The sequence below is a fragment of the Ursus americanus genome, chromosome 17 (assembly GCF_024610735.1).
Source record: "Ursus americanus isolate L20-20 chromosome 17, mUrsAme1.1.p, whole genome shotgun sequence".
Classification (NCBI taxonomy): Eukaryota; Metazoa; Chordata; class Mammalia; order Carnivora; family Ursidae; genus Ursus; species Ursus americanus.
Genome location: NC_142143.1, coordinates 16,931,226 through 16,958,841, shown reverse-complemented (window position 1 = coordinate 16,958,841; position 27,616 = coordinate 16,931,226). Strand labels below are relative to the sequence as shown.

Sequence of the window (27,616 nt, the reverse complement as noted above, 5' to 3'; positions counted from 1 at the left end):
GTGCTGCCCCCATTTTGCAGCTAAGAGAAAGGAGGCTCAGAAGGTTAATGGTCTTGGGGCACGTGGGTGGCTCAGTCCATTAAGCCTCTGCCTCTCCCCCCTCATGCTCGCTCTCTCTAATAAATAAATAAAATAAATAACTTTTTTTTTTAAGATTTTATTTAATGGTCTTGCCCAAGGGAGATCAAGCCCAGATCTTCTGTTTTCAAATCTCACCCTCTCTCTTCCTAGTGCTCTAATACGCTTCCCTTATTTTGCTATGTAAAAATATCCTCTTGTATGATGTTATCTCCCCTTATACATATGTACTCTGTATCAATTTGCTCAGTTATTGACTGAAGCCTTGGCTCCTGTATTCATTTCCTGGGGCTTCCAGGTAGACCCTTCTTGCCTCTTGCCAGCTTCCGGATGGTGCTGACAATCTTTGGCATCTCGTAGTTGGTAAATGCGTCACTCCAACCTCTACCTCTGTCATCACGTGGCCTTCTATCTGGGAGTCTCTGAGTCTCTGTTTTTCTCTCCTATTTAGGATACCAATCACTGATTGGATTAGAGCCCATCCTAATTTATTACGTTCTCAACTAATTGCATCTGCAAAATACCTATTTCCAAGTAAGGTCCCATTCTGAGGTTCCAGGTGGACATGAATTTTGGGGGGGACACTACTCATCCTAGTACAGCCTTTACTAAGGAATGTTCTGGCATCTATGAACATGTGGGAAGTTTCATTTGCTACACAGGGACCTGCCTGCTTCTATATGTAATTTCCCTGAAGAGATTATTAACTGATTCCTTCATCACTACAGATATTTATTGAGCATCTACTATGTGACTGGCACTTTTTAAAGCACTGACGACACAGCCATGGGAAGACAAAGTCCACACTTCATGGCACTTCTGTTGGACAGGGAGAACCTTTATGCCAGTGTGGTATGAAAGTATGGCAGCCTTTCAAGAGAACAAAGTGTAGGAACTACAAGGTTTCATACCTGGCTCCAGAACTTGCTCGTCATTGCTCCCACCACATTCTACTAGTCAGGAACTCACAGCCAGGTGGAGTCAAGGGGCTGGAGTAGGAGACTACTTCTTGATGGGAAGAGTGACAATATAGCATTGCAAAGGGAAATGCCTATCAGGAGAGCACTATCTTGGTTTGCTTCCTTCCCTCGAGTGTGGAAATTTCCAGTGGTGATAGCCTCTAATTCAGAGAATTACCAGAAAGATTAGAGATGATATATTAAAATAACCTGTGACGGAGCCTTAGAGTCGCCCCTCCTACTATGGTTGTCTCATGCTGTCTGACGATCACCATTGTCCTGGGGACCATGAGAGGAGGCAGATACAGAGCTCTAATGCAGGATGTAATGATTTTTCTCTGGTGGCCACCAGGTCATCCCTCAGGTCTCCGGTAAAGTCAGCAAATTTCCTAATTAGGCCCATCCCAGTTGCCCTGTGAATGTTTCAGGATGAATGGTAGAGATTGTGCTTCATTGGAAACTCAGGGCCAGCCTCTTGGGTCATACTGAGGTTCATGGTTCTGACTTGGCTGTGTCCAGGTGGTTGGAGGTGGGGTGTTCACTAATCCCTCTGCCTTCTCAGGACTCAGGCCACCCATACTCTGGCCTGGAGGGGGGCAGTGGTTCTGGGGCTCTGAGTCCCTGTGGAGCAAGTGGCCACCAGTCTTGAGAAAACCAATCATGAAGTAGACAGTGGGGGGGGGGGGGCAGGGGGTAAAGGAGGTTTAATGCAGTGGGTGTTCAGAGGAGAGAATGATTCTTCCACTTGTATGGCAGGGGACTACATTGGAGCTTGAAGGATTGTCAGGTTACCAGCAAAAATGGAAAGGGGAGAATCCCTAATGAGAATGGTTGGGCCCAAGGGGAAAAGAATGGGACTTCTGGGGAGGACAGCCGAGGGGGAGGATCCTAGGCTCACCCTGGCCCACAGACATACGTAGATGACACCCACAGTCCATGTAAATAACCCAGAAAGTGACCCACAGGCTGGCAGAACAGACTCTCCACACATAAAAGAGGCCCCATCAAAAATGGTGGGAAGGGCAGAGATATGGTCGGGAACCAGAGTGACCTGGGAGACTGTCCATGGGAGGGAAGGACACTGCCAACACAGAAAAGGGAGAGAAACAGACCTCACAGCAGGCTTCCCAGGCACAGGGGACCTGCACTGGGAAGACCTACCCCAATAACACTTGACTTTGAAAACCAGAGGGACTTCACTTCATGAGTTCTTACCATCAGAGGGGCTTAACACTTAGAACTTTAAAAATTAATTAGCAGGCTCAGCTCTGGGAGAGCCAGAGGGTGATAGGAAACTGAGCCCCCCAACCCCCTTAAAGAGACATATAACACACACACAGCCCTGCTGAGATATAGCACAGGACCAGCAGCTGGGGTATACAGGAAGGCAGTAGGTTTACTAATCTCAGAGTGTGTTCTGGAGAGGCAGGGATCTTTAGGAGACTTCTCCAAAAACAAAAGAGCTGGCGGGCACTATTTCCCTCCCTGCCCCCTGGCTTAGATGCATGGACACCTGCAGGAACCAGCATAGCATGAACACTCTCCACGTAGCTTGCTAACAGTGCCCCAGCCCCATGTTCTCCTGCCGGCCTGTCCCGTCTACCCCAGCATCTGCAGGAGTCCATCCAAAGTGCTGCCATAAGCCTAGCAGTGTGCAAGCAGCCCCGACGGGGACCAGCATCACTCCAAAGTGCCTCCTTCCCTGGGGAGAGGAGATGAGAACCACACATGCCAGTCTGACTGCAGCCCCAGCAATGGGCTGGGCACAACCCTGGTCCACAGGCCTTGCCCACCAACGAAAGCTTCTCAAGGGACAACACAAGGAGAGTCCCTGCAGTTTGGTGCTGCTGCAATTCTGGTCAATGCCTGGTCTACCCAACTCAAGCCCAAGGTAGCCCCAGACTCACCCACTAACACCACAGGGACCAAACCCTGCCCACAACAGGTCAAGAGAACCATTACAGATTCATGCACTGGAGGAAAAGCGGGTCAGCAACAACAGTAAGGCAGGTGCAGTACACACAGGAGACGCCCCTGAAGGGCCAGGTTCTGCTGAACAGGAAGCATTGCACTGCAGAGCACTACAGGGCCTCTTCTTCTGAAGGCCACTCCTTTCAAGAGCAGGAGACTTTCCTAATCCATAGAAACAGCCACAAAGAGTTAGACAAAATGAGGAGACAGAGGAATGTGTCCCAAATGAAAGAACAGGACAAAAATCCCAGCAAGAGAGCTAAACAAAATGGAGATAAGCCATATGGCTGGTAGAGAACTTAAAGTAATGGTCGTAAAGAAACTCACTGGACTTGAGAAAAGAGGGGAGGATCTCAGACCCTCAACAAAGAGAAAATGAAGACCACAATGACTACGATTAACAATACACTAGAGGGAATAGGCTAGAGGAGGCAGAAGGACAGAGTAGTGGAAAGCAATCAACTGAACAGGAGAAAGAGAAAAGAATAATAGAAAGAATGGGTTAAGGGAACTCAGTGACACAGTCCAGCATAATAACATCTGCATTATAGGAGTCCCAGAAGAGGAAGAAAAGGGGTCAGAAAAATTAATTATCTGAAGAAATAGTAGCTGAAAACTTCCCTAATCTGGGGAAGGAAAAAGATATCCAGATCCAAGAAACACAGAGACACCTCCCCCCCCCCAACAAAATCAACCCAAGGAGGTCCCCACACCAATACACACAGTAATTTAAAATGGCAAAAGGTAGTGATAAAGAGAGCACGTTAAAAGCAGCAAAAGAAGAGAAAGTTACAGAGAAGGAAAACCCCATAAGGCTGATTTTTTTTCAGCAGGAACTTTGCAGGCCAGAAGAGAGTGGCATGATACTTTACCCATCAAGGTTATCATCAGAATAGAGGGAGAGATAAAGAGTTTCCCAAACAAAAGTTAAAGGAATTCATCACCACTAAACCAGCCTTACTAGAAATGTTAAAGGGGATTCTTTGAACCAAAACCGGATAAAGACACCAAAAAAGAGAGAGAGAACCACAGGCCAGTATCTCTGATGAACACAGATTCAAAAATCCTCAACAACATACTAACAAACCAAATCCAACAATACATTTTAAAAAAAAAAATCATTCACCACAATCAAGTGGGATTTATTTCTGGGATGCAAGGATGGTTCAATACTTGCAAACCAATCAACATGAAACATCACATCAATTTAATAGAAAGGTTAAGAACCATATATGATCATTTCCATAGATGCAGAAAAAGCATTTGACAAAGTACAGCATCCATTGATTAAAAAAAAAAGAAAAGAAAACCTCAACAAAGTAGGTTTAGAAGGAACATATCTCAACATAATAAGGGCCATATATGACAAACCCACAGCTAACATCATACTCAATTGTGAAAAACTAAGAGCTGTTCCCCTAAGATCAGGAACAAGACAGGAATGTCTATTCTCACCACTTTTATTCAATATAGTACTGGAAGTGTTAGCCCCAGCAGCCAGACAAGGGAAGGAAATAAAAGGTATCCACATTAGTAAAGAAGAAGTAAACCTTTCAGTCTCTGCAGATGACATGATAGTATTTATAGAAAACCCTTAAGACTCCACCAAAAACCTACTGGAACTGACAGACGAATTCAGGAAAGTTTTAGGATACAAAATCAATATATTCATGTAGAAATATGTTGCATCTCTATACACCAATAATGAAGTGGCAGAAAGAGAAATTAAGAAAACAATCCCACTTAAAACTGCACCCAAAAGAATAAAATATCTAGGAATAGACCTAACCAAAGAAGTCAGAGACCTATACTCTAGAAACTACAAAGCACTGGTGAAAGAAATTGAGGATGACAAACAATTGGAAAGATACTTCGTGCTCATGGATTAGAACAAATATTGTTAAAATGTCCATATTACCCAAAGCAATCTACAGATTCGATACAATCCTTATCAAAATAACAATTTTTCACAGAACTAGAACCAATAATCCTACAGTGTGTATGGAACCACAAAAGACCCTGAGTAGCCAAAGCAATCTTGAAAAAGAACAAAACTGGAGGCATCAGAATCCCAGGTTTCAAGATACACCACCAAGCTGTAGTAATCAAAGCTGACACAAAAGTAGACACATAGCCCAGAAATAAACCCACGATCATTTGTTCAATTAGTCTATGACAAGGGAGGCCAGAATATGCAATGGGAAGGATGGTCTCTTCAACAAATAGTGTTGGGAAAACTGGACAACTACAAGCAAAAGAATGAAATGGGACCACTTTCTCCCACCATACACAAAAATAAATTCAAAATGGATGAAAGACCAAAATGAGACCCGAAGCCATAAAAATCCTAGAACGGAGCACAGGCAGTAATCTCTCTGACATCAGCCATAGCAACTTTTTTTCTAGATATGTCTCCTGAGGCAAGGGAAACAAATGCAAAAATACATTTTGGGGACTAGAGGGGGAAAAAAAAAAACTTTGTACAGCAAAGGAAACAACAAAACGAAAAGACAACCTACTGAATGGGAGAAGACATGTGGAAATGACATATCCGATAAGGGGTTAATATCCAAAATACATGAAGAATTTCTACAACACACCACCAAAAAATCAAATCATCCACTTAAAAGTGGACAGGAGACATGAACAGACATTTCTCCAGAGAAGACGCACAGATGGCCAACAGACACTTGAAAAGATGCTCAACATCACCCACCATCGGGGACACAAATCAAAACCACCGTGACGTATCACCTCGCACCTGTCAATCGCTAAAATCACAAGAAACAACAAGTGTTGGCGAGGGTGTGGAGAAAAAGGAACCCTCGTGCACTGTGGGTCGGAATGCAAACTGGTGCAGCCACTGTGGAAAACAGTAGGGAAGTTACTCAAAAAATTAAAAACAGAATTAGCATGGGCTCCAGGAATCGCAGTGCAGGGTGTTTACCCAAAGAACAGGAAAACGCTAATTCAGAAAGATACAGGCTCCCCTGTGTTTACTGCCGCATTACTTACAATAGCCAAGACATGGAAGCCACCTAAGTGTGTAAAGATGGATGAGGGGTAAAGAAGATGTGATACACACACACACCGGAAGTTTTCAAGGATGAAATCTTGCCATTTGCAACAACACGGCTGGATCTAGAGGGTATTATGCTAAGTGAAAGAAATTAGAGAAAGATAAATACCATATGATTTCACCCATATGTGGGATTTAAGAAACAAAACAAAGAAAAAAAAGAGGCAAACACACTCTCAAATATAGGGAACTGGTGGTCACCAGAGAGGAGGTGGTGTGGGGAGTGAGACAGGGGAAGGGGATTAAGAGAACGCTTATGATGAGCCCTGAGTCATGGAAAGAGTCACTGAATCAATATATTGTACATCTGAAACTCATATACCACTGTATGATCACTATATTGGGATTAAAAGGGTTTTTTTAATTAAAAAACAAAGGGTGAATCATTGATTTCCCTGGAGCTCCCTTTAGTTCTGAACGGGGGAGGAGCAGGACCGGGACTGAAAAGTGGGCTGGTGCAGGACTATGGAGATGTCACAGACAAGTGCTCGGACGGGGTCTGTGTTCTCAGGGCAGGAAAACCACCAGGACGCCATGTCCTCTACAGCCCCAGACTGGCTATTCCATAGCTCGGCTACCTCAGTTTCCCTACAGCTTTAACCATAATTAATATCCGTCTTTGATATTTAAAAGTAGAGCCACGTTGCCCATTCGGGCGGGTAGATGGAGGGATGGCATTAAGCAGCAATGACAGGGTTGTTAGCACAGCAGGGCAGTGAGGCGTTCTGTGTCCTACTCCAGGACTGTGAGGACTGGCTCCCACGAGGAGTGACTGGCCTTTGAGGAGAAACTTTTGTTCCTAGAATTTAGAGGAGCACACACATCTTCCCTTTGGGCCCTTTTGAGCCCCCAGCTCTCTGGTCTGATGCCTCCTTGACTGTGAGCCCTTTAGGAAAATGTTCTATCTCCCAGGTGTGCTGAGCTGAGTGCCCTGTACACTGTGAGATCTGGACAGAGGTTTGAGGGGATACATCAATGGATGACTAGGGCAGAGAAGAAAAGCTCTAGGGGAGAAAATGCCAGCACCCATATACGTGGGTTCCGAACAATGGAATCCAGACTCACTGCTTTATGCACCAAAGCCAACGTACTGACTAATGTAACGAAAGCCCAGGAGTTGAAGGGTCTGGTTTCAGCAACGTATGGACCAGGTGATGTCACTGGGAGGACGTCCCTCTGTCTTCTCTTTCTTTGTACCCTTCCTTCCCAGTCTAGCTCTCCTGGCATGGTGGCCCTGCTCCCTGTCCCCAAGCTCCAGGCTGCCATTCTCACAACGCAGCTGCTCAAGAGGGAAAAGGAGCTGGGAATGGAGGAAAGTGGGTTCCCAGAGGGACATCAAGGCACTAGCAGCAGAAGCAGCACAAAGCAACAGACGTTCACAGTGATAGCCTTGCAGAGAAATTGCGTCCCTTGCTTCAAAGTAGATCGATCAAATGCCAGACTCCCCACACTTCAGTCAGGAACATGGGGGTTCTGGACCTCAGGGTAGAGTGCAAAGTGGGCCGCCTTGGTGCCAGGAGGACCTGAGTTTGAACAGAGTTTGAACTTTGCTCACTCGCTGTGTGATCTCAAGCTAGTAACTTAACCTCTCTGCGCCTCGGTTCCCTCTTTCTTTCCAGCTAGACTGTCAGCTCCATAAGGGTAGTTACCTTCTCGTATTTCGTATGACCCCCGCCCCAGTGCCTGGCAGCACGCTACCCGGCCACGGCGGGCCCTGATACTGTTCAATCAGCCTCGTCTCTAGGTGGTTGTCCAGAGAGAAGGAACACGGCGTCCGTGAAGCTCTAGTAAAACGCCAGGCTGGTAGAGGGGGCTGCGTTAGCGGCAGAGTTGATCGTTACTATTACTCCACAAAGGACCCATGGTGGAACAAAGGGCCGAAAGAGGGGAGGCAGCTGGTGGACAGCTAGGAAGGGAGCCCGGCCCTTTCGGGGGTCGGCCGGCGGTGCCAGCGCGTGCGCCAGCCGAGGCGGTTGTGGGCGCGGCCCCAGGGCACACCTCCCGCGCCCGTGCTGAACGCGCGTCTCCTCTTGTGTCCCCTCTGCAGCTGGAGCTCTCGAACACCGCCGTCCTGCACCAGATGAGGCGCGACCAGGTCACAGACACCTGCCGCGCCAACAGCGCCCTGAGCCGCAAGCGGCGGGTGCTGACGCCCAGCGACCTGAAGCACCTGGTGGTGGACGAGGACCATGAGCTCATCTACTGCTACGTGCCCAAGGTGGCGTGCACCAACTGGAAGCGGCTCATGATGGTGCTCAGCGGGCGGGGCAAGTACAGCGACCCCATGGAGATCCCGGCCAGCGAGGCGCACGTGTCGGCCAACCTCAAGACGCTCAACCAGTACAGCATCCCCGAGATCAACCACCGCCTGAAGAGCTACCTGAAGTTCCTGTTCGTGCGCGAGCCCTTCGAGCGCCTGGTGTCGGCCTACCGCAACAAGTTCACGCAGAAGTACAACACGTCCTTCCACAAGCGCTACGGCACCAAGATCGTCCGGCGGCAGCGCAAGAACGCCACGCAGGAGGCGCTGCGCAGGGGCGACGACGTGCGCTTCGAGGAGTTCGTGGCCTATCTCATCGACCCGCACACGCAGCGCGAGGAGCCCTTCAACGAGCACTGGCAGACCGTGCACTCGCTCTGCCACCCGTGCCACATCCACTACGACCTCGTGGGCAAGTACGAGACGCTGGAGGAGGACTCGAACTACGTCCTGCGGCTGGCAGGCGTGGGCAGCTACCTGAAGTTCCCCACCTATGCCAAGTCTACGAGAACTACTGACGAAATGACCACAGAGTTCTTCCAGAACATCAGCTCGGAGCACCAAACGCAGCTGTACGAAGTCTACAAACTCGATTTTTTAATGTTCAATTACTCAGTGCCAAGCTACCTGAAATTGGAATAAAGGGGGTGGGGAGAGGGCGAGGATCGTGCTTTTTAATTTAAGATTTTTATTTGTCAAAAGAAATTATATGGATATTGGGTTATTTTGTAAAGTAATATTTCTTTGGGGATGATGCTGCGAGCAGCATGGTGAGAATTATTTAAAATCCTTAGTAGGGAAGGACGGCTGTCTTTGCAGGGGAATGGGATGGGTGTCCTTTTGTGTAGACGTGAATACCTGCAACACTGTCTCAAAGGTTTCCTTGTGCTCTGGTGAATTCCATGAATTGTGCATCCCATAAATTCTAATTAATATTATTTATAGTTTATTTAAACATGGTCTCTGTATAGATTTCTTTCTGTGGCAGCAAGATTCTAATGTCTTTGCAGAAGAAATGTGTTTTTGTTCTGTGCTTGCTACAGCTCATTCCGGGGCATGAATATTCTCCTCCCTAACCGCTCGTCGAGTTAACTGTGTGGTAACAACCATTGTGATGTCTGTCGATGCCACGCTTCTTGGAAATCCGTGAGAAATAAATAGAAAAAGGCACCTTTACAAGGGACTGATTCCAAACAGATTCTAAGAGTCCCTTGTGCTAAAAAAAAAAAAAAAAAAAAAAAATTTTTTTTTTTTTTTAACCCAAGGAGAAGAGCTGATTGTAGTTTCGTTTTTGTTTTTGTTTTTGTTTTCCTTTTTCACCAGAATTAGCAGTCTGATAGAACAGGCTTTTCTACAGCAATGTTTAACTGGCAGTCCCGGTTGTGGGGGTGAGGCGGCTTTGCTTTACAGTCAAGTATTTATTGAGCAACTACTATGTGTCGGGCCGAATTGTAGGCCCTGCGGACAGAGCATCGAACAAAACCAGTAGTCTCAGCCCTCAAGAAGCTTTATGTGGACACAGTATCCAGCTCAACAGTTAGCAAACCCTCTCATATTCATGGGGTTTGGGCCATTTTGAACCACCCAGAAGGTCCATGACCCCTACAAACTTGTGTTTTTCTCTAGCCCAAGTTTGAAAACCACACACTTAGAACAGGCCACTTAACTTGGTGAGTAATCCAGGCTCACCGCCCAACACAAGAGAAGACAAAAGTGTTTCCCATCGTGTTGCCCACTCCGTCGTATCGGCGGCGTCTGCCTTTGAGCCCCAGATTCGCCAGGCACAGCATGCAGGGGGCTGTGACCGATTAGCGATGTCTGCTCGGGGGAGGGAAGGGGATCATTGGCCAAGTGCCTCTTCCTGCCCCGTTAGCCCAGCACCCACGCCTCCGCGTGGAAATGTTCTCTCTTCTTTGCCATGTGCGAGAGTGAGAAGCTGTGGCAGGCCTCCTACATTTGGGATTTGGAATGGTCTGGCATTTCTCCCCTGGTGAAGGTCAGAGGTTGGACCACCCGTATACACGCAGGCGCGTACCCCTCCCAAGTCCTCCAGAGGCTGAGACCAACAGCATCTTGGCGAGCACCACGCATGAGCAGCAAGGAAAGCCTTCCACGACTGTAATCCGTGCCCCCTTTCCTCCGGAAGGTCGGAAACATTCCACTTCCTGTTCCTTGCTAATTACCATCTGCACATGCTTCTCATTTCCAGCCATTTCGATGCCCCGGTTGAAGTTTGAGCCACATCCCTCTTACAACTAGTGAATGAGTTGGTAGCAGATCCTGTATATAATAATTATAGTTCTAATAATAGGGGGTGGGGTGGGATGGGGTGTGGGTAAGTTTTGCTTTTTGTTTCATTTTTGGTGCAGTATATAGCAAAGGGGTGAGAATATTCTAAACAAACAAAAATGAATAATTTATTCACAGAAACTATTAACAGTGTATTGTAAAGCTCACAGCCAGCTCTGCAGCAGCTGCCACATCTCACTGAGAATATGATTGTATTGAATGTGAGTGAGGTGTGCACTGGAGAGGGTGGCCAAAGCTTTTTATAAAATGTTCTGTACGTTCTTCCAAGCTCTCTCCCCTTTGTGAAGGGCACAGAGACTGTGCCCTCCACGGACAGAGATGTACGCCGTGGTTGTACTGAATAGAGTGACAGACCTCAGCTGTCCCTGGAATTGGGAGTCTGGGCCCTGTTTCCAGACAGGGGACGCTGTCCTCAGAAATAGGGCTTCTGCTAATGAAACATTGACAGCATTTCCTGATATGTGCGCCACAGAACAAAGGTTCTAGGAGATGCGTAGTGTGATGCAAAAAAAGAGAGAGAGAGAAAAAAGCATTTTGAGGTCAAATAGCCTTGGGAAACAAAGTTAAGTCACTTTCCTTTCTACAGGACTTTTCAGAGCCTTGGATGTACGCTGTGCGTTATGAACCCCTAAACGCATCATTGAGTTGGTAGCATTTCCTGAACTTATGTGACCAGGATACTCTATTTTGCAGGTCTCACAGAGATGTTCCAGAGAATATACTTTGGTTAGGTCCATTTAGCATATCTGAGGTCACCAAGGATAAAACGACTTCCCTGACCCTTCTCCAAAACAAAACAATAGAACAGTACCAGTCCATCCCTATCTGGTTTATAACAGAGGTACTTTATCAAATGAATTAAACTTTTACTTAAGTGCAATGGTTTTAATCCTGGATACTACCCTGGGCAATGATTCCATCCCTCCCGAAGGGAGCAGGGGATGGTCTTGGGTGGTGTGGACAGAGGAGGGGGGGAGGACATAAGGCCACAAAGTAGTCTCCCTACTCCTCAAGCCTTACATTGCTCAATGCACACAGAGGGAGCTCAACCCTTGAGGAGTGCTTCTTCAATTCCAGAGTTTGGAATTGTCCACCATGTGCTTTTGGTTTTCCATTGGAAATTCCCATAGATTTCCCAAGCTCTGTGTTGCCGCCACCATCTTTGTTGGGTCGGGTGAGCTCGCCCGTGCGGTGTGCAGAGTACCGCCTTTGATCTGTCTTCTTTCAAGCGAGAAAGACTGTCCTTCAGGGGACAAGACGTCAGTGTAGTTCTGCAATGAGGGACTTTCTCTTCGTGTTTTGTTTTGTGTTCACATTTTATTTTCTAATGGCATAAAAACTTAAAAAAAAAAAACAAAAAACTGAGTCAACTGTTCCGCAGAATGTAGGAAGTATTCTGTGTCCTTGGTGTAAAAGAATCCATGGGTAAAAATGTGCCTGGGAAGCAAAAGCTTGTGTGTGGTTTTTTTGTTTGTTTGTTGTTTGTTTTTTAAAGAAAACTGTTTGAAAACGCTTTTCATTGCATGCTTCGCTGGAGAAAAGTACAGGCAGGTGTCCCACCTCCAAGCCACTTTTCAAAGGTGCTGCTGTGTTTTCAAAACCAGGTACAGTTAGGGTAGTATTTACGAGGACATTCCTGCTTAACCTATCCCTTTGGTTGGAAGATTCTAGAATATTAGCCACAGGGTTTGAATTCCTGCAGCTTCTCTGGAGCTCCCCTACGTGTCCCCCCCTCCCCGCCTCCCCAGCTGGTCTGGGAAGAAAGGCAGTCTGTTGACCTATGGTGTCTTGGAGGGAACCTTCCTTCCTCCCTGTCCGCCGGGTGAGCTCCACCCTCCCGGTAGCAAAGGTGTGGAGGCACAAGGGGCTAATTCCTGCTGGTAGAAAGTTCCGGGGCGGGGCGGGGGGGGGGGTCACTAGCTCACTTAGCTGGTGGGGTCTGGACCACTGCTGAGGTAGTGATGACTCGGAAGTCCCTGTTCGAAGCTGGCAAGAAGCCAAGGGACTCAGTCCCCGGTGGATGGTGTCAGACCACCTCCCTCGCAGACTGGCCGTCCCCTACGCACACCAACATACAATCTAAGCTGCCCCGTTCTGTGCAATCCCGGTGACCTGGATCCCTTCCTGGCCCACTCCTATGTCAGCAGGACTGACCTCATGGCTCCCCCAATTTCCTACAACCAGCATTTCTTCCAGCCTTTTCTCATCAGCTGACTGGACCCTATGAACAGGCGACAGGACCCACGATAACCAGCTTGCCCCTTGGCTGTTCACAGGCGAATTTCGGTTTGCTACTCTTTGTCGGGTACAGAAGGGGCTGCCCGTACTGTTTTCCTATGAGCATGCTCAGTATGGTATATGCACATATAACAACATCTTTGTGGAGTGTGATTTTTTTTTTCTTACATATTTGTATGCAGTAGAGGGCTTGTTGTAGAAAACTCTCCCTGTATCCTACTGTACTGTTCAAGAAAGCTGCATTCCACATTGCCAACAAAAGCGTGAAATGTTCATGAACCTTCCTCCAGGAAAAGCCATTCAAGCCTGATTATTTTTCTAAGTAACTTCAATTAAATTGAAGAAAAAAAAGAAGCCTCTCTCTGTGTATGGTTTGTTCATGGCTCATTGACAAAAGACTGTACGGGTTGGGTGGGCTGTGTGCCTTAGCGTGTGGGGGGCCCCGTTCGTGTGCACCAAAGGGTGGAGAGGGAGAAACAGAAGCGGACCCCATCGGCCGTCTTGGCCGTGGTAAAGGCCACCACCGATCTGAACCCTTCCTGTTCGGTGGATGAATGGGAGCTTTCTTCCTTCCTGCTTCGCCTACAGTCTGTAGAGTGATGCGTGAGGAGGCCCACCATGATCGTGTCGTCCCAGCACCCCTGGGAAAAATCAGGGAACAGTCTCTGAGAGGTTAAATGGTTTTGGTGGCAGACGCGGTACACCAGCGGGGGTTGATGTGCCGTCAGCACCCCACACTCTGGCCACTAAACGACACGCCTCCAAGCAGCTGTCCACCATCCAGAAGTTGCAGACCTGCCCGCGGGCCCCTGTTTCCAATTCCAGACCCAGTCCTTTTCAGATGCCCCATAGCTGCTCCCCTGACGGACGTTTTTTAGCTTTATTGCTAGAAATGATTTACGTATTTCTATTCTGTCAAAGGAAACATATTCAAAGTTGTTTATTCTATTCTAATTTCTTTAACTGTGTTATCCAAACATTACATATGAGAAGATTAGATTTAAAAATGTATCCCATTTTCAGCCATGGGTTTGTAACTGTCTGCCCACCAGTGGCAGGCTCCCTCCCATGCCTGGTGTCACTGCAGTCCTTGCTCTGGTCCCTTCTGGTTGGGAAAGGTCCAGACCACAGAGCTCAGTTGTCTTAAATTAATGGACAGGGGCGCCTGGGTAGCGCAGTCGTTAAGCGTCTGCCTTTGGCTCAGGGCGTGAACCCGGCGTTCTGGGATCGAGTCCCACATCGGGCTCCTCCGCTGGGAGCCTGCTTCTTCCTCTCCCACTTCCCTGCTGTGTTCCCTCTCTCGGTGGCTGTCTCTCTGTCACATAAATAAATAAAATCTTTTTAAAAAAATTAATGGACAATGCACTATTTTTTAGTGTAGTAAAGTGGACATCACTTGGTCAGGGCCTGTCCCTGTCTCATCCAGGACAGTGGAAAATGTCACTGGGAAGCAGGCCCGATTGAGAACAGCCCCAGTGTTCACTTATCCTCAGAGTAAGGCTGCAATGCCCTCTCGTCAGTGGCCAGCTAATGGGTATTTCTGATGGCGCCAGTGGTGCCCTCTGGCTGACATTTCAGAAGCTACAGAAACGGAGCCTGTGGCCTAGACGGTCTGAGCCGGGCTCAGGGGAGGTCACTGTTGACCCACCTCCTGTTGTGAACAACAACAGTAGCACCAGGAAAAATCCTTAGTACCCGAAGCCAAAGTGGCCTTTCTTGGAAAGAGCCCCCCTTTCTCAAGCTGTGTCCTTCCTTGAGACATAACCGGTGATCACATGACTTTTTATGACAGTAGACACTGAACGACTGACAGAAGAAAGTAAGAAAGAGATTGGCGATTCCATGGCAGCCCCCAAAGCCTTTTCAAACATTTTCTCAAAAAGTCACAACATCCAAAGAGACTAGGAACCATTGGCCAAGAAGACATTTGGGGGGCAGGACCCCGAGGGCTCAGTGGAACACAAATCTCTGGGGCAATCCCCCTCGCAGGGGGAGTCTGAGCTTTGCACCGCTGGTACCCCCACTCCTGCTGGCACATTACGGCCAATGGCTGTGGCCCCTGGGTCCTGGAGGACTTACAGGAAGTGGGAAGACGAGTCTGGTCTACGTTCACCACCGAGAGTTTAGACATCTTGGGTCTAGTGTTTCCACTACGAGCCAATAAGGGAGATTCTAGCAAGACTGACGTGAGACACAACCTGTCCCCCATTTTACAATCCTCTCCCAGCACCAACACCTTCCCCACATCACAACCAGCCCTAGATAGAACCATCAGGATGGAAACAGCGTGACTCCAAACACAGAGCGGGCTGAGAACTGTTCGCAAACACGCCGCCTCTCTGAAACGGGGGGAAACGGCAATATCTGAATTACTCCTCTCGGTGGAGGTTGCTAGCCCTCCTTCATCCACCAAACGGTGGTGTGTCACCTGGAGGTAACTGCTTCCTGTTGGGGCCTCAGTCCCCCCACCTGTAACATGTCAGAATTGAGCTAGGTCTGTGGTTTTCGATGAAAAGGAAAAACGAGCCTCTTACCTTTGTTTGTATGCCGAGCACTGGTACGTACACCAGATGAAGCAGAGAGGCTGTGATGGACAGTCTGAGGACCACCTGAGCGTCTGTTCCCCCATAAAGTTCCCGTGGACCTCCATGGACCCCTCGGGTTGTAGGGAACACAGTTTGAGAACCTTAAGTTAGATGACCTCTGTATCCTTCCAGCTTTGACATTCTCGAATGATCTACCCAAATCCTTCCCTGTGGCTCTTTATGCCAAAGAGGTTGATCGGCAGTTAGAGGCTACCACAGAGGTATCAACGGCTTCAAGAAGGGATGCCGAGGGAACAGCATTAGAACAAGATGAAGACGGAAGGACAGAAAGAAGGAAAAAGGAAAGTACGAAGATAAAGGCAGATGCAGGAAAGGAACAGCTCAGATTCAAGGTGGGAACCGAGGTGTGGACTCCTGTTCCAAATGGTCCACCCAGGAAATGCGGCCTCCAAATTCCTACAAAACCCCATTCATTTGAAATACAAGAGACTGCAGTGAAAACCAGCCTCTGTATTAATCTGCTTTTTAATTTTCAGTGTTTGTTTTAAAAAATAATAGAGTGTGTCCTTATGGAAGAATAGCACAGGCTTGAAGTTCATGTTGGTTTCGACCAGCCACCAGCTAGAGATTTTTTTTTTTTATGGCTGCATCCAGTCTGGGATCTTTACCTGATACATCAAGCCAGAAACAACTTTGTGCCTGGAAGCAAACTGGCAACAGAATGAAGGGGAAATGCCTGAAGAAGAAATGAAGGGAGAAAGAAGGCGCTCTGTCTAAAGGAGGGACAGCTGTACGCCGAGCTTCTGTACACAGTGAGCACAGACTCAACTCTAGGTGGCTCGGAAACGTTTGCTCTTAATACGGTCTTTTCCAAAAATACATAGCTTCGTAAAGAAAGTCGACCATAAAAGCAGCTAACTTTTATTAACTCGTAAAGTTTATTGCAACGTGTTCAGTGCTTTCCACTTCATCCTCACACCAACCAGCAAGGTAGATGCCTGTACCCTTTTTTGCAGATAAGGAAGCAGAAGATTAGAAGAAACAACTTCCGCTAAATCACTCATCTAATCAGTGGCAGAGCCAGAATTCAAGCCCAGGTCTGGTTGACTCCTGGCCCATTGGCATTGGCCTCACTGGTGGGCCAAACCAGGAGGCAGAGAGAAGTGCAGACGGGGGGGGGGGGGGGATGAGGGCCCAGCAGACAGACCTGGGAAGAGATGAAAACTTTAGCCCAAGTGACAAAATACAATTAAATACAATTGAAAGACACTAAGGAGACAAAGAAAGAGCTGGAAGACAAAAAGGGTCAAGTTCAGACTAAAATAGCCACAGACAACTAGGCAATCTATTAAGTTTCTGCCTATGTTGTTGAGATAGGAAAAACTAGCTCCCCTCCTGTGTGTCCCCTTTACCCCCACACTGCAGTCACACCCCACCCTCCTGACACCAGCTGGGGTCGGGGGCGTATTTTCTCCACAAAAAACAATTCTCTGCAACACCAGCTGGCTCTCCTACAATTCAATTCTGACACACTCTACCTGGAAGTAGCGTCAGATCCCACAGGTTAAGGGCTCAGTCCTACAAGACTACACCAACACCCCCCCCTCCACCACCTCAGATGCCAGTCACCAGCCCGGTTGTCCCCTGGGCTTTTGACCCATTGGCTGTAAATGAGAAGTTCCCTCCTCAGGGGTGACTAATTTGGAGTGGCTCCCAGAACCAGGGAAACACTTTCCTAACTGCTGATCAGTTTCTTATCAAAGAATGTGTTGAAGGCTAATGACGCACGTCGGAATGGAAGAGACGCATGGGGCAAGGTACGGGGAGGGGGAAACGAGCCCCATGCTGGGCACGCCACTCTCCCAGCACCTCCAAGTGTTCACCACCCCGGAAGCCCTCTGAACCCCCTACTTTGGGGATTTTTATGGAGGCTTCATCAGGTAGGCAGGATCGACCAATAACTCCATTTCTAGCCCCTCTCCCCTCTCTGGAGAATAGGGGGTGGGGCTGAAAATTCCAAGCTTCTAATTGTGGCTTGGTCTTTCTGGTGACCAGCCCCTGTCCAAGAGCCCACCAAGCGTCACCTCAGTAGAGCAAAGAACACTGCTATCACCCAGAGAAGTCCAAGTGATGTGGGAGCTCCGTGTCAAGAACCGGGTTAAGGACCAAACAGTACAACAGATGCTCTGTGTGTCTGATCCCTCAGGGAATTGCAAGGGTTTTCGGAGCTCTGTCCCCGGGTGCAGGGCAGGGACCGGGATATGTTTTTTCTATCATCTTACACTTGTCTATTGCATATCTTGTCAAAACAGCTTGACCAATTATCGGCAAATTCGGACAAACTATTCCTAAAGGTTGGACTTCAACTAAAAGCCAATGGCAAAAGTGAAATTCAAACCGGGGGCCTCGGAGGCGGCTGTGAGTCCACAGAAATGCAGCGCATAAGCCACACGGTCTCACGGTCTGCACAGAACAAGCCAACCTGGGTTTCAAACCTAAGCCCTAAACCGGGTTTCGAGGGCAGCCAGTCAGGATGGAGACAGCCTGTTCTCGCAGCTGCTCGCGTAGCCACACTGCCCGGTGCACCCTGGCTTGAGCGGCCGTGGAATGAATGACCTTTCTTTTTTTTTTCTTTTTCTTAGATTTTTTTTTTATTTGTTTATTGGACGGAGAGAGACACAGCCAGAGAGAGAGGGAAGTGGGGGAGTGGGAGAGGAAGAAGCAGGCTCCCGGCGGAGGAGCCCGATGCAGGGCTCGATCCCAGGACTCTGGGATCACGCCCTGAGCCAAAGGCAGATGCTTAACGACTGAGCCACCCAGGCGCCCCTGAATGACCTTTCTGAGCAGCATTAAGAGCCAGACAAAAACAGGCTGAAAGAGAGAAAGAGGCCGAAGGGCAGGCGGGAGGGAGGATCTTGGGGCAGAATCTGCTTTGGACGTCATGCGGTCCTCACAGCTCCCTGTGCACCGTCAGGCTCTCTCCGGACACACTCAGGTGCTACTCTAACCCTGGGGAAGATCTGTGAGCCGAGTCCTGAGCGTCCTCACTCCTTCTGGGAACCTGCAGCTGTGAGGGGATTGAATCACTCAATCATTCATTCATTCATTCAGATGTGTTAAGCATTGCCTATGTCAGACTCTGCAGGATGCCGAGTGTGGGAATTCTTAGGGCTCATACTCAAGTGGAGAACATAGAAATGTTAACAGATTGTTGTAGGATAATTAAAATATACACAAAGGTGAAACGCCAGACTACCCCTGGGAAAGAAATGATCCAAGTCAGCAGCGGGAGAAAGGGAGGGAAGACAAGCGATTGGAGCGCCGGTTCTTGACCGGGGTGATTCTGCCCCCAGTGGACAGATCTCCACAATCAAGAATTGTCCAGCTCAAAAATGCCCGAATGGGAGAAATACCAAGGAGGTCGAATCTGTGGCTTTTAGCAACTGGTTGATGTGTGGGTGAGGAAGAGGAACTGAGGAAGCAGTGAGGACTGGCACATTCCCAGCTTGGGAGACAATACCTGGAGACTGGGTCCACAAATGGGGGTCAGATAATCAGGAGCAGAAACAGGTTTCTGGAAAGGCCATCACTTCGGTATGAGTCATGCTTAATTAAGTCCATGTGGGACATCCAGATAAAGATGGATAAGTGGGTCTAGAACCTTACTACTCAGTGTGGTTTGTGGACCAGCAGCACGTGACTCACAAGCTTGCTAGAAACAGTATTTCACGCAGCCCTCCTGCATTTTGAGAAGCCAGGTGATTCGTGTGCACATTCACATTTGAAAAACATTTATCTAGAGCACAAGAGATAGTCTGAAGTAGAGCTGTACCTGTAGGGGAGGGGGATATCTTACATTACCGCTTTTTCCTCCAGCGACCCTGAGAAATGGGTATGATCAGGGTCACTGGTGGTACAGTGTCTGGTCGTACAGGTTGTGCACTGCACAAAGGTGCCTAGTTAAGGATAGGGCTGACAGGGGTGCCTGAGTGGCTCAGTAATTAAGCATCTGCCTTCACTTCAGGGCGTGATCCCAGAGTCCTGGGATCGAGCCCCGCATCAGGCTTCTCCGCTGGGAGCCTGCTTCTTCCTCTCCCACTCCCCCTGCTTGTGTTCCCTCTCTCGCTGGCTGTCTCTCTGTCAAATAAATAAAATCTTTATTAAAAAAAAAAAAAAAGGATGGGGTTGACAACAGACATTTACCGTGAAGGAAATGATGCATTTCTCTTACTGTACTTGCCAGGTTATGGGCATAGGGGCTGTGATCACCCAGAAGGGGTACTGTTCTAATTTGCAGAAAAGCTGGTGGTTTCCGTGGTGTACTGGTTATCTTGTTCTCCCTACAGCCTAGCAGTAGCCCTGAATGTAATAACAGCTCCACATCCCCTCATCGATAAACCTTGAAAACCAAAAGTCTTTTTATAGATTGACAGCAAGCTCACTTGGCAGCAAAACCTGACCTTAACTAACATGAGACTATTTATTCCGCTTACTGTGAATATTCATACATTTCCCTGCAGAAATATTAACGTGTTTTATTAGGGTATCCAGCCCTACACCCTCCCGGAGTATTGGGTAATTCAGGCTATTCGCACAGCCTTCTTTTTCTACAATGTGAAAATTTCTGATTTCTAATACACATCAGGTCCAACGGTTGCCGAGAACTGTCAACTTGTAGCACCCTGATCTTACAGACGGGGAAACTAAGGCTCAGAGAGGTTAAGTACACGAGGGAGCCACGGCCCAAACCTCCTGCCCTTTCCACATCACGCTAATTCCGAGCAGCTCACTGATCTGTACACAGCCCAGGCCCTTCCCTCACCGGGAATGCGTATTTGCAGACAGAAATGTGGGTGAGAGACGCGAGGCTCTGTTTTGTTCGGGGCTCTCAGGACAGAATGCCCGTCCCTGCACTTGCATGGCACGTTTCCAAACAAGCCCGCAGGTGTTCTGACAGCACTTAGCCCAAAGCCGGGCACCCCACGCTGGACGCATCCGTCTGTCAACTTCAACCTCACCGGCAGACACAGAGAAGCCCAGCAATTTTGCAAAAGAATGAAAGCAAGTGAATGCTCGTTGGATCTGTGATCAATACAATACCAGCGCGAGCGGCACAGCGGGCCCGCGTTCTGCGGCGCTGTTCCTGTTCTGCAGACCGAGGTCTCCGGCGGCGGCGGCGGCAGCACCAAATGCCAACGCCTCCTTGAAAAGACATTAGCTTGCTGTGGAGAACACAGTGCCTGTCATCTTCTGCGAACCAGGGGCCGCTGCCGAGTCCTCTGCTCCTTCAACAAAGAGCAGACTTTCTTCTCCTCCCAGAAATGAACCTGGAGCTGTAAATTATTAGCCAATAAGAGGCAGCGTAGCATCCTCTCCGAAATTTTGCAAACTCTGAAATTACATGTCTGTGACCGTCTGGGGTCTGTGTTCTTCACTTTCGAGCTTACACGTCGGGCTGTTGCCACAAGGTAAATGTTGGAAATTGGCATCTGGTCGCCCAAATCAACGATTATCCATTCTCTATTTTGAACTGAAGCTCTTTAATAAAAATGTTTGTTTTAAAAAACCTCTTACTGGGGCGTCTGGGTGGCTCAGTTGGTTCGGCAGCTGCCTTCGGCTCAGGTCATGATCCCAGGCTCCTGGGATTGAGCCCTGCATCGGGCTCCCTGCTTAGCGGGGAGTCTGCTTCTCCCTCTGCCTGCTGCTCCCCTTGCTTGTGCTCTCTGTCAAATAAATACGTAAAATCTTTAAAAAAAAAATAGATGAGTAAAAAAATTTTTTAAAAACCTTATTTAAAAGTATATCAGTGAACACAGAAAATCATTTTCGGATTCATTTCTGATTCTTTCCATTGTATACACACGCATTAGACGTCTTTGTGTCTTTATTTACTTTACTTTATATACACATTTACATATCTTCTCTGGAGAAGCATTCACTCAAATCTTTTGCCCATTTTTTAAAAAAAGATTTTATTTATTTATTTGATAGAGAGGGACAGCCAGCGAGAGAGGGAACACAAGCAGCGGGAGTGGGAGAGGAGGAAGCAGGCTCCCAGCGGAGGAGCCTGATGTGGGGCTCGATCCCAGAACACTGGGATCACACCCCGAGCCGAAGGCAGATGCTTAATGACTGAGCCACCCAGGCGCCCCTTTTGCCCATTTTAAAAATTAGCTTGTTCTTCTTGGTATCAAGTTGTAAGCTTTCTTTATAAATTTTGCATTGAAGTCCGTTATCAGAAATGTGTTCGGCAAATCTTTTCTTCCAGTCTGTGGCTTGCCTCTTCGTTTTTCTTAATAGCATCTTTCAAAGATGAAAACATTTGAATTTTGATGAAGTCCAATTTCTCAATTTTTATTTTGTGGCAGGGTGTGTCCTACGTAAGAAATCTTTGCCCCTACCTAAAGTCTCCAAGATTTTTCTCCAGGGCTTTCTTACAGACGTGTTAAAGTCTTAGCCCCCACATTTATGACTATATCCATTTAGTTAATTTTGCATATAGTACGAAGGGACAGAGTTAAGACCATATAGATATCCAGGTTTTTGTGTGTCATTTATTGAAAAAAGTGTACTTGTCTCACCTTGGTGCTGTGTCAAAAAGCAAGTGACCACCCAAACGTATGTGGGTATCTCCCTGGATTCTATTCGGTTCCACTGACATCAACAGTTGTAACTAATTTGATTTCATGATATGTCTTGAGACTCTGTAGTGTCATTTCCTTCAGCAGGATTTTGTTTTGTTTTGTTTTTGCACTGGCTCTGAACTCCAACATAGGATTTAATAGAAGCGGTTAGGAGGGAAGCACTCCGTTTTTGACTATAAAGTATGATGCCAGCTAGAGATCTTCCACAGACGCCCTTTGTCAGCAAACTGAGGCAGCCACTTGGCTACTATGTTCATGGGAAATACCAGCCTGTAGTTTCCTTTTCTTGTAATGTGTTCATCTGGTTTTGATGTTGGGAGAAGGCTGATCTCATAACATGACTTAAGAAGAGCTCCTTCTCCTATTTTCTGGAAGAATCTGTGCAGAAATGGTCGTATTTTTCCTCAAATGTTAAGTCAAATTCACCTGTGCAGCCATCTGGACCTGGAGTTTTCATTGTGGGAAGACCTTTAATTATAAATTCATTTTACTTAATAGATGTATGGCTCATTAAGCTATCTAACTTCTCCTGAGTTTTAGTTAAACGTCACGTAAGGTGCTTTTAGACTAGTTTTTATCCTGGAACTAATGATGCCCCATTTGTAGGGTGTGGCCTTTCTAAGGATCCCTGTTCGTGCCCTGAATATTCGGTGAGATCTCTCTCTGGCGAGAGGAGACGCAGGTCATGCCCGGCACTGTGTAATCTCCGGGATTACTGTTCTTTCTTGGGGACCTGTCCTCGTCCGGCCTTGTGGGATTTTCCTCTACACGTGCACTCACTGGCAGCTAGTCGGAGGCTCAAGAGGACCCCTCTCTAAATGTCTGAGGCTCTTCCTCAGCGTGATTCTCCTCCCTGCAGCACCCTACTCTGCCAGTTCTAGAAACATTGGCCTGTCAGAGCGTCAGTCCATCTCCTCAACTCAGAGAGACTGGTGGACAGAGTCTGCGATTCTCCGGGAGCCGCGCTCTGGGAATTACCTCCAGGACAGCAAGCTTTGGCCACGGTAGACCTCACCTCAACTGCTCCCTTTTCTCAGGGATCCCGGTCGGTTTCTGCCTGCTATCTGATGGCTAAAAATAGATTGATTCCTAGATTTTGTCCATTTTTCTAATTTGGTGGGTGGGAAGGTAATTCTGGACGGTGTTTCTCCCTCATGGGCCCATGCAGACGTCTGCTTGTTATTTCAATAACCGCAGCTAAGACAAGGTCCCATGACTATTTAGTTAATCCCTTCGCACTGAGAATTTGGAGTGTCTAATTTTTAAAGAAATTATATGAACATTGTTTTTTTTCTCCCCCCAGGGTATTTCCTTGAGATTCAGCAGTGATACGAGAACAAAGGATTTGAACAACTTCCTGGTTTCTGTTGCAATATTTCCTTACTGTCCCCAGACAGATGAATCCCGTTTACAGTGTCACTGGGCATTGTAATCCGAATACATATTCTCCCGATTGCTAGCCACAGACTTTATCACTTCCATTTATTTTTGTTAGTTGAAACCATGATTAATGGTGCCTAGAAGATGGCCCAATTTCTTTTTTTTTTAAGGTTTTATTTACTTATTTATTTGAAAGAGAGAGGGAGGGGGAGGGGCGGAGGGAGAAGCAGACTCCCCACCGAGCAGGGTCAATCCCAGGACCCTGGGATCAGGACCTGAGCAGAAGGCAGCTGCTTAACTGACTGAGCCACCCAGGCGCCCCTATTATTTGTTTTTCTTACACTGCTAGGAAAATGGGGCATTTTCCCATCACATAATCCAATATCCAGATTTTCTCATGTATACGCTATGTGTTCATCAGCCTTGGCGACGCAAGAGGAATTTCAGTGGGTTTTACCTCGTAGGACCGCATTCCGTCCTGGAGGAGAGCGGGCTGCGAGCAGCTGTGCTTCTCCCGCAGCTTTCAGTCTACAGAGGACTCCGGTTGTGTGTCCCTTGAAGTAGCAGATCATTACGTTTTGCTTGTAATTCTGTCAGTGGCTCTTTACCCAGAGGACTTCATGTGTTCAACTTAAACATAAGTGATACATTTAGATTTTTTTCACCACTGGATTCTAAATACATTTTTAGTTATTACAGTGACTTGCTTTCTCTTTCTACTTGCATGCCCGCTGCAGTAACTTGTCACGTCTTGATTTCTCTTCATTCTGCTTTCAAGCTACAGGACTTTAAATTCCACAAGGCTGGGGGCGCCTGGGTGGCTCAGTCGATGAAGCATCTGCCTTCGCTCGGGTCATGATCCCGGGGTCCTGGGATCGAGCCCCACATCGGGCTCCCTGCTCAGCGAGGAGCCTGCCTGCCTCTCTCTCTGCCTCTGCCCCCCACCCACTTGTGCTCTCTCTCTCTCAAATAAACAAAATCTTTAAAAAATTCCGCAAGTCTTGTGCTCTTAGTCCTGTATTCCTAGCGTCAGCCACTGTGCCTGGCATGCTGATTTATTCATTTCAAACCGAATTATTAGGATCCCACAATGAGTGCAATGGAGATCAGGTGTGCGGATGAACCCAGAACTCTGAGATCTTCGTAAGAGTGGAGTTTGCATCTTGTACGTCTCCTGTATCTGTGGTCTGTCGTACAGACATCGACGTTCGGTCACTAACCATGCCCTCTGGGAAGGTCCGAGGCAAGTGCTCTTTCAGAAAAGCCCTCGTGTAATTCAGATCAGTCGTGCTCCTAGGACAGTCCTCGCAGCTGTGGACTTTGGGGTTGACAGCCCGTTTCCGTACCTCTTACAAACCCCCGTTGGGTTTCTTTCTTTTTTTTTTTTTAAAGATTTTATTTATTTATTCAATAGAGATAGAGACAGCCAGCGAGAGAGGGAACACAAGCAGGGGGAGTGGGAGAGGAAGAAGCAGGCTCCTAGCGGAGGAGCCTGACGTGGGGCTCGATCCCATAACGCCGGGATCACGCCCTGAGCCCAAGGCAGAGGCTTACCGCTGTGCCACCCAGGCACCCCGCCCCCGTTGGGTTTCTAAAAGAAAGATCAATGTGGTCTATGTTAAAGGTCAGGTGAAAGGTCAACCGACCTTGAAAGTTCAAGCTGGCCAGCCTGCAGGAATACCGACAACACCCAGCTCCTCGCTTCCCGCATGTCTTCTCCAAAGCCTTCCTCTGCTAGTCGCTGTACATAAAGGGGTAAACTCCAAATCTGTCTTGTTCTTCCATCCCTCAATGTTTTCGTTCTTCTTATGCCCCTGGAAAGCTGGTCTTTAATTCTGATGTTTAAAATCTTCACCCCGTAGCTCTCTTGAAGCACTGTTCCTATGTGGATTTCTAGGTCGTTCCTTCGCAATGACCTGAGATGGCCATTCAGGGCATGATATTGAACTTTAATGATTTCTGATTGCCCTGGCCTTTCCTCCAGAGCCCTAGGCACTTTATCAAGCACCTGCCAGGACCCCCGAGGTCTCTCTGTCTTGCTCGCTTTCTGTTCTCTGGAGTGGTTCTTTGTGCTGGCACAATAACCCTCATTTAAGCTTTGTGGAACTGCCAAACCCTGGGTCCAGACAGAATCCCATGCGGAAGCCCAGTCTGAAAAAGAGACATGCCTAGGGGCGCCTGGGTGGCTCAGCCGGTTAAGCGTTTGCCTTGGGCTCGGGTCATGATCCAAGGGTCCTGGGATCGAGCCCTGCATCAGGCTCCCTGATGAGAGGGGAGTCTGCTGCTCCGTCTGCCTCCTGCTCCCCTTGCTTGTACTCATTCTGTCAAATAAATAAATACAATCTTTTTTTTTTTTTTAGAGAGCGAGAGACACGCCCAGAGCTACTTTGGTCTTTGGTGGTGGTGGTGGAAGGGGACCAAGGAGGTCCTTCCCAACCTCTGCACCCCCTGGGAGATCTCTGACAATCCAGGGGCTCCCCTGAGGGTTTTCAGGCTGCTCTTGTGTCAAACCTGCCTCCCCACCCGCTAGCTCCCCAGACACATTCCTGAGCCTTAGCTCCGTGTTTCAGGCTTCGCTCCACTTTCCTTTTTAACAACCACCATTTCTAACTTAATCTTTCACATCGACTCATACCTTATTCTTTATGCTTCCTTGAGGGTCTGCAGAAATCTGGGCAGATTTGGTTAATTTAAAAAAAAAAAAAAGCTATTTATACTTCGGGGCTGTGAAGAAGCCAGGAAGGAAGTGTTTGGGATTTTTAAAATACACATATGGGCTTCTTTTTATTTATTAACAGCTTTTATACATTTTCAATATTATTCCTTAAAGCAGCTGTTTCTCTGAGTTCTCTTTCACACCTGCCTGTCACTTTGGATTTCCATTCGTTAATTTACAAATCTGAAGTAGGAAGTGATAAAGGCAAAGCACAAGGTAATTTTCCTGAGTTTAAACTTTACTTATATATATGAGAGCCATTCAGAAGCCCTATGGATACCCAGCCGGGGTCACAGAGAGAACACGATTTTATTCTCCATCCATGAAATACTGTTTCTGAACTGTTAATAATAATATAACATTTGCCAAACTTAGTTATGTTTGTATGTTTTTCCTCCACTAGATTGTGAAACTCGGAAGGGAACGTTTTCCTCTTTATCCGTCATTGGACCTAGTGGGAGGCAAGTGGGTAACATGTGTTTAAATAGAAAGGCCTCATCCATTTGTACCTTTTAAAAGTCTTAAGAAAGTCTATTTAAAATGTTAATGATCTTGGCATTGGCCAAATCTGACACAAAGTGACTTAAAGAGGAAAATGAGAATAGGGATCGTGCTCTTTTTTCTAGATGGAAAAGAACATCGTGTTCTCCACTGGTCTCAAAGAGGGCACATTTTCAGATGACGAGCGGCTCTCCAAGTTAGTGAAATGGCAAAATGGCAGGGCTGATACGACACTGATCGCTCTTTAGTGTGGAAATTATGAAAGGGGAAAATATCCAGACCGAACAGACACGAGGGTAGCTTGAAATCACTGTATCGTTGGAAGCCATTAGCTCTACGTTCAGTTTTGGGAAAAAGGATCCAACCATAAACTCAGCCTCTCTGTTAAGAACTGCAGGGACCCGACCCAGCAGAGGGGAGTCTCCGCCTTCCGGGCCCTGGGCACATGTGCACCCTTGTCTTGGTCACACGAGGTCTGAGCTGCCTCACCTAGAATGGATCACTCGGGGCCGGGGCAGGGACCGGTGACACAGTCAGTCGTCAGCTGGCCACAGCACTGTTAGGCTCGTGTGCGGGGCAAGGCCATGAGCGGGGCAAGGCCATGAGCAAATCCCTGCCAGGCTGTTTATCCATTCGTTCATGCCACATGCATTTCTTGAGACATCAAGGAACATCAAGATAAGTAAATAACAGTACTTGTCCTCAAGTTGGTCACAGATTATAGGAAAATAAGGGTAAAATATGGGAACAGAGTAGCCTAGTATCTTTGGCGGGGGGGGGGGTAGAGGGGTATCATGTTTAGGCAATGACACTTTACTGCTGATGTCTGCCATTCTGTGACTATTATTCCCGCCACCCAATGTGGGAATGAGCGTCCCACGATATACACACCACTCGGGATCCCAGAGAAATGACCTCCATACAAATGCCCGAT

At 47.6% G+C, this 27,616-nt stretch overlaps 1 protein-coding gene across 4 annotated transcripts in view; it reads left to right on the top strand.

Annotated features, from left to right (window-relative positions):
* CHST11 (carbohydrate sulfotransferase 11) overlaps positions 1-13,249 on the top strand; it is a 259,986-nt gene extending 246,737 nt beyond the window's left edge. For all 4 annotated transcript variants that reach the window (XM_087868800.1, XM_045780066.2, XM_045780064.2 and 1 more), the window contains exon 3: positions 8,135-13,249. In XM_087868800.1, coding sequence (XP_087724926.1) covers positions 8,135-8,989 — 855 coding nt within the window. In that variant the 3' untranslated portion in view covers positions 8,990-13,249. The remainder of the gene's footprint in view (positions 1-8,134) is intronic.
* The last annotated feature ends 14,367 nt before the right edge of the window (positions 13,250-27,616 follow it).